The sequence below is a fragment of the Solea senegalensis genome, linkage group LG19, assembly GCF_019176455.1.
Source record: "Solea senegalensis isolate Sse05_10M linkage group LG19, IFAPA_SoseM_1, whole genome shotgun sequence".
In the NCBI taxonomy this organism is placed as follows: Eukaryota; Metazoa; Chordata; class Actinopteri; order Pleuronectiformes; family Soleidae; genus Solea; species Solea senegalensis.
Window position 1 is genome coordinate 20,356,600 of NC_058038.1, and position 14,396 is coordinate 20,370,995.

At 41.7% G+C, this 14,396-nt stretch overlaps 2 protein-coding genes across 2 annotated transcripts in view; both read right to left on the minus strand.

Moving 5' to 3' along the window:
- The window catches only part of prrg2 (proline rich Gla (G-carboxyglutamic acid) 2), a 10,590-nt gene extending 10,034 nt beyond the window's left edge, over positions 1 to 556 (minus strand). The window contains exon 1 of the mRNA XM_044050005.1: positions 323 to 556. Within this exon, the coding sequence (XP_043905940.1) occupies positions 323 to 328 (6 nt within the window). The 5' untranslated portion in view covers positions 329 to 556. The remainder of the gene's footprint in view (positions 1 to 322) is intronic.
- A 3,757-nt stretch (positions 557 to 4,313) lies between these two features.
- rras (RAS related) lies at positions 4,314 to 13,234 on the minus strand. The gene is made up of 6 exons (XM_044051529.1): positions 12,821 to 13,234; positions 9,859 to 9,946; positions 9,087 to 9,189; positions 8,808 to 8,916; positions 7,153 to 7,271; positions 4,314 to 5,299 (listed from the first exon to the last, which is right to left on the minus strand). The coding sequence occupies exons 1-6, from the start codon at positions 12,905 to 12,907 to the stop codon at positions 5,212 to 5,214; spliced, it is 594 nt and encodes a 197-aa protein (XP_043907464.1). The 5' UTR covers positions 12,908 to 13,234; the 3' UTR covers positions 4,314 to 5,211.
- Positions 13,235 to 14,396: the final 1,162 nt, after the last annotated feature.

The window sequence follows — 14,396 nt, forward strand, 5'->3', positions numbered from 1 at the left end:
GAGCGACACACCAAAGCGCGGTCATGTGGCGTCTCGAGGACAGCGCCGCTGTCATCTATGAAAACATTAACGTGCTACTCATTAAGATAACAATAAGCGCTAATATTGTATGCCAATATAAACGACATTGACGCGTTAATATGGTAACACAAAGCTTGGTGCTATTAGCATGCTAAAACAGTCAATCGTTAGCCTGAAACGTCACTAGATTAGCATGAATGCTAGCTAAGTCCGTTAGCTGCTATCAATCAGATACAGGTACAGATAATGAATCAAAGACGCTTAAACGTGTACTTTTAGGTGTTAAACATACTAAACTTACAGACATTGCTTTCGACGGTGTCAAGAAGAAAAACCTTCATGTTTGTTCACATCACCTTTACCCATAATGCACAGCGTAATCTCTCACGAGCCTTGAAAATATCTTCATGTCTTCATGTAATAATGAAAAGAATATAACATGATCGCTTTTAAACTGAATAATCATCACTTTAACCAGAGGGCAGAACACTGTGTGGAGTCGTTGAGCAGACTGACATGCTCACTTTGTCGCTTCAGTCCCGGGTGACGGTGTGACGGTGTGACGCACTAACACCTGCGGTCACTTCTCCACTGATTCCCGGGGAGGCTGCTTGTCTCATCATCACTAACTGTTTATAAAGTTACTGATAAATGTGATGAACACGTGAATTAGACTTGAAGATAAACAGGTTGAGAGAATCTCGAGTTATAAAACTACTTAACATGTTCCTAATTATTTGATCATGAGTTTCAATTCACTCTTGTATCGATAGGTTCCTTGAGGGTATGACCACGTTTCTTCTTCTTCTTATTGTTTTACTGCGGTTAGCTTCCATCTATAGGTGCACTACCGCCCCCTTCTGCTCTGGAGTGTAAACCAGAAAATAGGCCAACATCTCAACAGCTCCCCACTCTCATCCACTGTGTTCTGCTGCTGCAGTGGTCTTTCTTCAACCATCTCCACTGCATCATGTTCTTAGTGAGCTTCCTTAGCTTCAGACCGTGACGGTCCTAGTCCTCTGTCTGAGGTCTGTCCTCAGAATGCTCAGTAAATTTTCAGGACTTGTACATATTGGACTCCATCAAGGAAAAGTCCAATGCTTGTTTTTGGTTGTCATTGTTAGAATGTGGCCAAACATGGACCCGGCATGTGTTACATACATGTTGTTGACAGCTTATACAGAGCTGTATTTGAGATCATGCTGTTTTCAGGCGTGTCTGTGGCCGTCTGTGGAGCTGCCTAGCTGTTGCAGTTGTAAAGCATAATTGATGCTTCTAGTGGAATGTTTGATCTGTGGATCCAGATTTTCCAGAGGGACCTGAATGCAATATTGCCCATGATGCACCGTGCTGCGATGTCAGCTGAGCAACCAATGAGGGAGCCTCGAATTTTGCTCTTTCTCCATTGCTCTTGGCCCCCGAGGGTTTTTTTCCAGGTTCTGGACCTCTCCTCTGTAGTGGGTCTAGTGTTGGAAATGAGACCAATGGTGGCGTCATCTGCAAACTTCACAACCATCTTTGTGAGGTGGATGGCACAGCAGTCATGGTTGAAGAGGGTGAAGACAACAGGGCTGAGCACGCAGCCTTGTGTGGGTGCCAGTGTTGAGGATCAGTGAAGCAGATGTGGACTCCCCTATCCTCACCACCTGTCTGAAGTCTGATTACTCATTCATTTAGTCATTAGAAGAAAAGCAAACTTGTAATCACGATTCATTTAGATTCAGTTAGCCCTAACTTAACTCCTCCCAGAATATAGGGCAGGGGTCTCAAACTCAAATGACCTCTGGGTCACATGAGCTTCAAGTCTGATTCAGGCAGGGAGAGCGATATTATCTTCAAATTGTATCATGGTTTTCCATCATGATATAACATTTTGTTACTGGACCAGAATCTGAGTCAAGAAAATCTAGGTGGAGACAAAAATAACAACAGCCCACAAAAGTGAAAAGACTCAAATGTTCAGATAAATGTTTTATTCATGTTTACATGTTACAGAACATACTGTATGCAGCACATCAATGGTGTCACGTTGAAAGATATTTGGATAGAAAGAGAACTAAACTAAGTATTACACAATATCACACACCACTGCCAGCACTTAATCCCTCCCCCAAACTCAATCATACTCCACCCCTCTACAAAATTCATGGACATTGTTTCAGTAGTAACCCTGCTAACACACACACACACACACACACACTGTGTGTTCTGCTACCTTAGTGAGGAGCCCCGAACTAAAAGGTGCTACATGTACGAAATGTATTAATAGAGCTTTGATATGTGACGTCACGCAACCATGGTAACGACCTCTGACAGGAAAGGACGCTGTTCACCACTACAGGCATATACAGTATATATATATGTATATATATATATATATATATATGTTACACTCTTGCTTCCCAACCTGGGGCCCAAGCCCCCACAGGCGGGCACCAGCGATCACATGGGGGCACCTCTGCTTAGAGGTTTTTAAAATGATATTTGTGCATATTAAGTGTAGAAAATCCCAATCACACACACTATTGGATAATCAAAACTTGCTATCACTCAAATTAAAACCAATGTTTTGGTCCACCTTAAAAGGTATTAGGCCACTTATCATTTATCTCATCAGGTCAGTTCGAGGCTACACCTGATCACGTACCTGTTAAAATGTCACGTCTGAGAAACGTAAGCAAAGACTCACAAATGTCAACAAAGAAAACAAGTCAACGGATTTCATGGTTATGATGTAGCTCGTCTGCACAGCAATCATTTACATTACACTGCCCCTTGCTAATGCTAATGTTATGCTACCTTATGTTATGCTAAGTGCAAATTCAGCACTGGTCCCATTCATTTTTTGCTGCATCTTAGGCTGCTAACATGGTGGTTCATACACACCGAGTCACGAGACAATGTTATAAAATGACCATCATGTGTCATCAGTGATGAATGTGTGTGTGTGTGTATGAGGCACTGACACATGGTCATGTTTCATCAGTGATGAGTGTGTGTGTGTGAGGCACTGACACATCGTCATGTGTCATCAGTGATGAGTGTGTGTGTGTGTGTGTGTGTGTATGAGGCACTGACACATCGTCATGTGTCATCAGTGATGAGTGTGTGTGTGTATATGAGGCACTGACACATCGCATGTGTCATCAGTGATGAGTGTGTGTGTGTATATGAGGCACGACACATCGTCATGTGTCATCAGTGATGATGTGTGTGTGTGTGTATGAGGCACTGACACATCATGTGTCATCAGTGATGAGTGTGTGTGTGTGTATGAGGCACTGACACATGGCCATGTGTCATCAGTGATGTGTGTGTGTGTGTATGAGGCACTGACACATCGTCATGTGTCATCAGTGATGAATGTGTGAGTGTGTGTGTGTGGTACACGGTCATGTGTCATCAGTGATGAATGTGAGTGTGTGTGTGTGTGTGTGTGTGTGTATGAGGCACTGACACATCGTCATGTGTCATCAGTGATGAATGTGTGTGTGTATGAGGCACTGACACATCGTCATGTGTCATCAGTGATGAATGTGTGTGTGTATGAGGCACTGACACATGGTCATGTGTCATCAGTGATGAGTGTGTATGAGGCACTGACACATCATGATGTTCTGACCACTGTCTGGAACATGTGAAATCAAGTGTCTGTGGTGCAAGATGAAGAACAGACCGGGTGTGGAGTTCAAAGTGACTTCAGTACGGACTATGCTTGCTAACAACTTTGAAAAAAAATAAAAATAATAATAATATACAGATGTTAACAGCTTAAAAGTGACAGTGTACTAAGTATTACATGTATATAAGTATTACATGTATACTTCTTTGGCGTACAACAGTAAACAAAATATTCTATATTTACAGATACTTGTAAAAAACCAAGCAGCTCATGAACAGAGTCAGAGAATGAAGAATGAAAAGATGATTCATGTGGGAGTGACCGCGGCGATGACCGCCTTCATCCAGCTGTGATTCACTCTGTGACAGAGTGGGGAGGAGCTCAGATGAGAAACCTCTGAGCGCTGCTGCCCTCTGCAGGTATGCAGGTAGTATGACAGAGGTTCTGCTCGCTCTCATTGTACCACAAAACTCGAATAACGTATTGAAAATAAAAGGGGTGGTGACATCACTACCTGCAGGATACAATATCCTCTCAAACCAAGAAGATCTTTTTTTACTAGACATAATGTTTGTGGGCTCTGGTGATGTAACAATATCAGAATCTTACACTTTATTTAAAATATAGTTTTGGGGACGCAGGCTTGTGAAACAAAGATCCCAGAGATGACTACAACAGAAAAGGCTTATTTTATTTTGCACAAATGAGAAGTGAATATATCGACACCTGCAGCAACATGACTACGGAAAATATTATGTTCATTTCACTATAGATCAGAATGACTCTGTAAAAAATGTATATATAAGGTTTCACTAATGTGGACACAACAAAAAAGGACCTAGTTTGATGATTTCAGGAAGAAGTGAGGGATCATGGGAATGTTTGTTTGGTTCTGTCTGTTCTTCAGCGGCAAATGTTGTTCGTCGTGAAGTTAAAAAATGAAAAATACAAATATTTCCTTCCACACCTCGATGACCATAAAGCTGTTGATGTCATTAAAATGAATCATTTGAATAGAAACACAGAGTTCTACAGAAATGTTAAATATGATTCAAAAGCTGTTCTTCTCTCTCTCTCTACATTCATACTTTGCTCACTAATACTGGCATCTGTTATTTTCACACTAATGGATTTGAAAATTAGGCTTGTAACCAAGGGGTCGCAGGTTCAAATCCCAGGACGGGCCAGGGGCAAGGCACCCAATCCCCTAGTGCGTCCTGGGTGCAGATAAGTGCTGCCCACTGCTCCTGTGTGTGTGTGTGTGTGTGTGTGTGTGTGTGTGCAAACGATGAATGGGACGAGGACTCGTGCAGTTCACACTTCCCTTAAATTTGCTCCAGTTTCAGGACGCGGAGGTTTCACTGTCACAGATGAAACTGATATTGTTACATCCCTCGTAAAAATCCTTCTGACTTCCTGTGTGTCACACGCCGCAGGAAGTCAGCCCCACAGTCTTTGATCCTCTCATTAAAAAACTAAATACACTTGTTAAATCTTGTGGTTGTGGTGCTAATCATGCACCTGATCTCCGAGAAGCTGCAGAGGGATGAGGTCCACGGTGGAACTGCTTAGAGGAGGACGCAGGGACATCCTCCACTCTTCTGTTTCCCTGTATGATGAGCTGGGGGAGGAGGACACTCCATCTCCTGAAACATCCTGTAGATGAAACAAACAGAAGAACTCATCATTTCCTCGGTTTATCAACACTATTGTGGGACGACTGAGAGTTGTAGAAACCTGGTTTAAGTGAACGCCACTTTCTATGCAAAGTTTGTGATTCATATATAAAAAAGAAAACAACTTGACGGGAGAATAAAAAACTCAAAGTCTATAGGAGAATGATGGACAACCAGAAAGTGTTTCAAATGACATCACAGTGTAAAAATAAATTCAATCAATAATCAATGATTATTAATGCTGACAGCAACATAAAAAAAAAAAAAAGAACAATGACCTGCTGGATGGATGCTCCCTGAAACGTTCACTCACTCTCTCACACACACACACACACACACACACTAATAAATACTTGAATAGAAGATATGTGTTATTGTGAGATACTTATATTTTTAAATATGTGTGAGATTAAACAGAAAACAGATTACGTCTTCACGGAGCTCGGTTCGTTTACTTCAACTGAGAAGATCAGAGTGATTCCTCCATTATTAATTATGTTGCGCTTCTAATGATATTTGATTATGAAGAATGTTATTATTATTATTATTATTGTTGTTGTTGATAATAATAATAATGTCATCCATGTGGACGGCCCCTCAATAGCACATTTTGCCCTGCGATGGACGCAGGATGAACCACACCCTTCACTCTATGTCAGCTGGGATTGACTCCATGTGGAGGATAAAATTATTAGATTTTGTGCTTCTGCTTGTATAAGGATATAGATCAGGTCTGTCAGTCACCGTCACTCTGCTAAATGTCATTTAGCAGATGCTTTTTTATCCAAAGCGACAATGGGTACCAATGGACTATTGAGTACAATCAGACAGGGGTGGAGTCGAACTTGTGACCATTGCGACCATGATGTCTTTGGCACACAGGGTCTTAACCACTGAGCCACTCCACTTGGCTCAGGTTAAACTCTCTGTAAAACATGAACAAATACATTTATTTTTTCTTAGTTTTTCAGCTTGTACTGTTTGTTTTGACTCTGGTCCAAACACCGCAGCACTGGCAGAGCTTCATGTTTCCATGACGACTGACCGGGAAAAACGCGCGTGACATCATTTTTACTTGACTCCAGATTGTTCAAATGAGTCTCAGAAGTAACGCTAAACTTTAAAAACAGAGGCGTACATACGCAGGACACAGGTACGCTGGTTAGTTGTAGCGCTGCTCTTTTCGTTTAATAAACGCGCCGCTCCAGTTTGACTGTAGGCGTGCTAACGGAGCTAGCGCAGCTAACAACGTTAACTGGTAAATACTGCCAAACCGCCGACATGATGAGCTAGCGTTAGCTCCTTGTCTACAGGTGTCGGGTGATCAGTTCTTCTTCACACCTCTAAAACAGCGCAGCACAACTGTTAGCTCTGACGAACCGCGTCAAAGCTAACGGAGCTCTAATAAATGACGTGGTATCGGATCGGTGCATGGACTCCAGTACTCGCCGATACCGATGCCCACATTTTCGGCAGTATCGGAGGCATTTCCGATACCGGTATCTGAATCGGAACAACTCTAACTCAAATGACCTGGGGGCCAATGAGCATCTACTCTGGTTAAAAGTGGGGACTTCCATTCAAACTAGTTTATTTGTAACTGCCATTTCCTAAACTTCACACCTTTCCCTGACGTTTCTCATGAATATAAAGGTAAAATGTCTAGAAACTGATTTATTGTCATTTGTTACCTGTTGCCCAGAAGATTTGTGAAGATTCAGAAAGAAGATAAACACCAAACCAGTGCAAGAAAGAGTCAAATGTAAAAATATAAAGAGGTTATTGGGGTACGCCTGAAACAAGCTGAAGAAAGTAAACAAATCACAGTTGTACCTGATAATTTGCACCAACTCTAAAAAGGTTTCGTCCACATTGTAGCGATTTTTAGCCGACGCCTCCATGTAGTGGATCCTGTTTTCTCTGGCAAACGCCTGAGCGTCCTCCCTGGAGATCTGTGGACAGAGCACACGACCGCGGTCACTTCTGTCTGTAGGTCAGTGACGATCATAAATAACACACTGTGTTTGTGAGAGCGTGATCAATAAGGCATTATTAAAGGCTGATTCAGTTACAACAGCTTGAAGCGTGAAAAAGATGATTAAAAAAATGAGTTTGGGACAGACACCGTGAGTAAACTGGATGCAGCCCCCCAGTACCCCAGCCTCGAACCAGCAACCCTCTGGTCACAGATAAAGTTCCCTTTCCACTAGGCCATGTTATTAATTGGGGGAATTGGGAGAAAATCACATTTGTATACAACAGCACTCCATACTGCACGCTCACACCTGCAGCAGCAGGATTACAGCTCTGCATTTAACACCATCCTCCCTCACAAGCTACCTGGGGCTTCCTTCCTGGGACAGACCGAGGGTCAGAGATGATGACAATAAACATCTATTGTATTCTCGGCTCTGAAAGCAGATTATTTCACTCTCATCTCAAACATCTGCCTGAGAATATCACCCTCAACAGACGTGTATAACAAGAGGATCCACTGAAGATGGAGATGATAACAGAAACTCTTACTGACCGACTAGAATGAACAACAAGTTCAAATCCTTCCTTCACTGTTGAATTTTTGAACGCCTTTGTGTTTCACTCCTTGACATCTTTGATGAAAAAACTGGTTCTGGTGAAGGAAGGTAAAGGGAATTTTAAACATAAACACCGGATTACAGAAAATTCTCCCATCAATAATATCGTCAGACCAGACTTGGGTTTATTAAGAACCTTCATAGGCTGGTCTGGTCCACGTCTCCCCCAGGTCACACTGAAAAGGCCTTTGATCGTATTGAATAGGACTTTCTCTTTCCTTTCTCTTGGACATAACTTAAGAACTTGGCTTAGGCTGCTACGTCTCTCCCCTCTTGTTTCCGTGACAACCCATTCCCTCAGATCTTCCTGTTTCCCATTACATGGAGCTACAAGGCAGGGCTGCCCCCTTTGTTTTAGCCATCAGAACGATAGCTATTACCTTATGTTCTCTCAAAGACTGAGGGAATGCATAGAGGAGAGGTGGAAACAAAGTGTATATATACAACAATATAATAATAATATAATATATATTATATATGTATAATATAATAATAATAATAATAATAATAATGACGACCCTAACCCTAACCCTAACCCAGCCATAATTCAAATGAAGGTGTTACATCTTCTTCACTTCTCAAAAGTCAAACTTTCCATAATATTTTTAGAGAGCACACTCACTGTCCTCACTGTCCTCACTGTCCTCGCTGTCCTCACCGTCCACTTACAGGGATTCCATCTTCAAAACTCTAGCAGATGTCTTCCAATTGACAATCAAGCCAGATCCTTTAATTGCTATCTTGGTGCCAACGATAAGAATCTCGCCAAAACTTCAAAAAACAAAATGTGTGGCTGTGTTTGCTAAAGTATGGCTGCTGCTCATGGACTCTGTCAAAGATAAGTACATCTCTGTGGAACTGCACCACGAAGTGTGTGGGAGTTCATAGACTGACCACTCTCTGCTGTTCCAGGTCAGCCTTGTTTCCGACCAGCACCATGGGGAAGTCGTCGCGGTCCTTCACTCGCAAGATCTGGGTGTGGAATTTCTGAACCTCGTGGAAGCTTTTGAGAGATTGGAGGAGTGATGGAAAAGGATTTCATCAACGAGGTGATTCATATCAAACTGAGTCACAGGAAAGGAGAGCGTGTGTTGATTTGTATGTAAAATATTAAGTCTCCTTCTTCTAAATAAGAGCTGTGTACACACACACACACACACACACACACGTTACCTTCCCCTGTCGTTAAGTGCAAACACCAGGAGGAAACCTTCTCCTGAGCGCATGTACTGCTCCCTCATTGCTCCAAATTCCTCCTGACCTGCTGTATCCAAGACTGACACACACACACACACACACACACACACAAGTATGAGTTAAGACAAGAAAACAAATACACAGAATGAACAGTTATATGAGAAACATCAAAGGGAAAGTTCAGTGTGACAGGTACTGGCACACACGCACACGCACGCGCACACACACACGCCCTCTGCTCGACACAGAGAAAAACTGTTTGCTCTCCATGTTCGGTAAGTCTGTGTCACTACAGAAAATATTCATGAAGGAATTCACAAAATAACACAGATTATGACCTCACACACTGAAGTCACAAAATAACACAGATTATGACCTCACACACACTCATTTGTGTTGTGATGTAAGGTGATTACAAAGTGACACAAACTTCAGAAAACTGTCTGATGGTGAGGGAACAGCTTTTCACCATGTTTTCCTGCAGCACACAACATTCAAACCTGCACAGCTATAAACTAACTTACCAACTTACTTTGAGTTAATCTGATGACTCACATATTACAGTGTGGTCAGAAAAAAACAGCAGTGTGACCCAATACCATACTGTCTGACTCAGTGCAGCGATGCTGGCCAAGGACAAGTCCTAACAAGGTAATGAAACATCCAGACAGCAAACACACTGCCTGTGTCGTACCACACACCCACTGTGATCACACTCTGAGACTGTGTTACTGTTCATGAGCCTTACTGTCCATCCGGGTCTCTTTTCCATCCACAGTGCAGATCTTGGTGTAGGAGTCTTCGATGGTGGGGTCGTAATCTGACACAAAGTAGGACTGTGGAACACATCACACTGCGTTAATCACCACGTAACATCAACATGGTGGCCTATGTAAAGCAAAAAAATGAGCACGAAAAAAATGGAAAAAATACTCTGAAAAACAGAAAAGAAAAGAATGAATGAATGAATGAATGAATGCAACGCGCTTCCGTAAAAGTCAACGCCAATTCTTCAGAGATCAATACTTTAGTGTGTACATGAAGACGTACACATGAGTGAGTTACATTTCATTTCATTCATTTTCCACAAACAATGGACACACGAGGTCTGTATAATTCTGCGTCCACTTTATAAGAGTATAAACTATTATTACATTTACATATTTACAGTATAGTACATCTGTATAAAATGTTGTGTTATTATCTAAAATGTAATGGTTCAAATAGACTTTGTGGCTCCAGATTAATTTTATTTGGTAACAGGAAACCGAGCCCTGAATCTTCTGATTTTTGTTATCTTTGTATTTCCCTCGGCTGTAGCACCTTGAGCAGAAACAAGCATTAAAGCGGACATATTATGCAAAATCCACTTTTTAACCATTTCAGTGCTTATATTTGGGACTCTGGAGGCCCTACCAGTCGCCAAAGTGTGGAAAAAGAATACTCAGTCCTGTTTTCGTGGTCCCCCTTAGTGTAAGTATAGGCCATAAAACACTGTGCATTTCACCGCGAATGTTACCGCCCCACCAGTACGTTTACTTGGAGAGCTCCACCTTAGCTCCACCTTAGCTCCACCCTGTCCCTATAAAATGCAAGAGTGCAGGCGAGGGAGGAAGAGCGGTATTATGTCAACACGAATCAGCAAACGTGTGTTCGTTTGTTCGCACCGCTTCACATCAGTATTTAGTCAGCGACGTACAGACACACACATTGTTAAGAAAAGGTCACATAGAGGTCATAACTGACCATTCTGACACGTCCTAATTAAACATATTTGTTCACTACGTCCTCCATGACTCAGTCTGATACAGTCACATACAGCAGCAGTTTATGCAGAGATCAGCGGTGGTTCAGTGGTGCTGTCCCTAAGTGTTTTTAACTGATTTACAGTTGGACAGTGTTTGGCTCCATCCTTATGTAGGACGTCTCTTCCTGTGACGCCACTCTCTGCCTGTGTCTCATTTGCATATAAAGGGAGCGTTCTGAAAGGGGCGGGTTTAGCAGGGTTATTGAACTGCTATGATGCTTCATCCTTATGGTATTTTGACCAAAGCATGTCACTGACATGTTCATTAGGACACCAGGGAACTAGTTTAATGGGGGAAATAGGGTCTAATATGTCTCCTTTAAAGGTGTATGGGAACATGAATAACTTCAGACCCTATTCAAACTGTAACTATGTTCTTGTGTAAAATTGTGTAATTCTCTGAAATCTGTGAGTATAAACTTTTCTGGCATAAGTCAGAGGTCATGCTTTAGAACATGTGTTCATTAACAGTAGCTGCTACTTTCTTACCGACTATGGTGACATGGTTTAGCCTTCCTTCAGTATGTTCAGACTAAGGCATTTACATACTCTGTTCAACCTAGAACACTTTACAACAGGATCATTAATTCAACAGATTAAAATTGGTTTGGAGGGATGAGAAGTCATTGATATAACCAGGGCTGCAACTAATGCTTATTTTAATAATCGATGATTGTTGTTTGGTCCTAAAAATGTTGATTGGATTCAGTTTTAATGATTTCTTTGTGATATGGAGCAAAGAAATGGAAAAAAACTCATTTTTAAGAAGCTAAAAAAACCAACTTCTTTTAATTGTTAAAATAAACACTCAAACAATAAAAACTGATTACCAAATGAGCAGGCAATTGATTTAGTAATTGATGATATGCTGCAGCAATACATCTGACCCTCCTAAGAAAGATAAAGAATACTATGATGGTGGCACCACAGTTTATTTATATATCAATGATGTTATCACTTAACATACCTAATAAGATATTCAAACTATGTAATCCATATGTTAGTACTTCCAAACATGGAAGTGTGTAATTTATGTTTTGAAATGAGCTCGGCACTGTGCAAACTATGACTCTCCATAACCCCATATTATAGCACTCCCAGTGGGTGTGGTCTGAGATACATGAGATGATAAGGAAATCCCAGTACAAACTGGATTTGTCCATATGGAACAACTCTCAGATGCAAATAAACATCCATTTAGTTTGGATGGGTGGTCGCAGCAGAGCGTACGTGTGTACGTGCATTTTCATAGCATTCAGTGTAGATATATGTCACAATTTAAATCACATCAACATTTCTGTAAGTCTGGTAAACAATAGCTGTGTGTTGTGTATCAAGCTACTTACAGGTCATTTCTCTGGGTTTTTTTTTAGATCTTTGTGCTTCTCAAGGGAGCGACAATACACTGTAAATGCAGTCAAATAAAAGATCTACTGTTTATGATGTGTAGTACATGCTTACAATAACCTATTACCTTTCATTTCAGATACTACCTGTTTACTTTCTTTGGCTTTTTCAAAGGAATACTTCACTGATTTGCATTTAGCTTTGTATTGCTAGGTAACCAAAGACCACATCTTGTCTCATGTCATGATATAATAGACCAAAAGACGCAGACATAGGCCCATGTATTCATATTAAAACTATACAAAGATATTATTATACCTTTTAGGAGGAAGTATTTTACAGCATTGTTTTATTTGGAGATGCTCTGTGGACTCCCCAACCCTTTTGCGCTGGGCCCCCAAACTCAAAAGTAACGCCTCTGCTGATCGGGAAGTTACCTGCCAGGATTGTCTCGAGTCAAAATCCCAGATTCACTGTGAGCGGGTTAGAAGCTGTTCGACTAACCGACACACTCGTGAATACGATCTTTCTAACGGCGTAGTAACATTGTCCGTACCTGAATGAACTGAATGGTGAGGGCGCTCTTGCCCACCCCTCCTCCTCCGACCACCACCAGTTTGAACCTCTCCTCGTCTCCGCTCATACTGTCTTCAAACTGGGCCCAAGTGTCTGGACGAGCCGACGCCGAGAAGCCGAGTCCGCGGTCAGGGAGGCGCGAGCGGCGAGAGCGGCGAGAGCTGCGTTTTCGGCTTCTGCTTCTTCACATGCGGGAAATTTGCTTCCAGAAGTTTCCACTCAGCGACACACGTGACACAAAAGCTCCCGCTCACGAAAAGTTTGAGGCGGACTCACTTGTGTTCTGTCCTCGGTCTTTCCAGCTCGTCCACGGTCTGCTGTTACTTCTGAGGGCGGAACTGCTTCCTCTTCTCGGTTCTTCAAGAACCCCCAACCCCCCCTCTCACACACACACACACGCACACACACACACACGCGCGCGCACACACACACACACACACAACAGTTAAACCGACATCACCTTCGGAACACACCTGAGTTCTTCTTTTCCTTGTGTTTCTTGTGTTTCTTCGGAAACATGAACATACTTCCATACCCGTACTACGCTCTCCTTATTTGGTCATTCAGCGACTCCGTGACGTCACACTGGCCACTGGCGCGAACAGGATGTGAAAGCAACCAAGCACTTCTTTCAATGTAACGTGAACATTTTGTTCACCATTTGTTTTATTATATTAGTACATAATAATAATAAATATAAGATAATAAAAACTTATTTGAAAAATCATTGTATATCATAAACCCTGATTTTATAGCAGTGGTCATGGACAAATACATATTGGTCAACCTGTTAACATCATGGTTGGTTGACAAACAGATGAATGAGTGAACTGTAGCTGTATGTTCTTCAGTTTAGACGACAGTGAAAATGTCAACACTGATTAATGAAAGCCAAACAAGACGACAGACCGGAAGCAAACAAAAGGAACAATAATACATTACAATAATAATGCTAATAAAAGATAAATAAAGCAATTGAAAACCAAAGGTTTAAAAACAGCTGTAAAATAATAATAACTGTCAATATAAAGGGGTCAGGATAAGGGTCAAACAGAAGTACAAAAATATGTAAATAACTCTATAAATTGAAATAAATATAGGAGTAAATAAAACTCTCCAGGCAGGTTGTTCCAAAGTGGACGAGTCCTGATTTTAACGTGTTCAGTAAAATCTTAAAATCAAGCAGGACTGAGGTGATGAAAAATATCTCTAACATTATCAAAGATGCTTCTCAGTGATTAACAGAACATTTGTCTCATTGCACCTGTGTTCAAGGGTGTTTCAAGGGAGTTTAGTTTGGGGGGTCCAGGAAAAAGAGTCCCGAAGACCAAACCCTTATGTCACTGCAGACATAAATGTGTTCTTCATGCATGAGTTTGGACACTTCTTTCTCATGTGGACTCATTGTGGTTATATTCAGGTTGACAACCAGGTTTGTCCATGGTCCCATGGCGGCGCGACACGTTTGCCCCCTTTCCAGGGTACCTGCGTACTACATGTACGAGGTGGACCCACAAACACAGGTGGGGCCACCATGGAACCCTCACACAAACCTA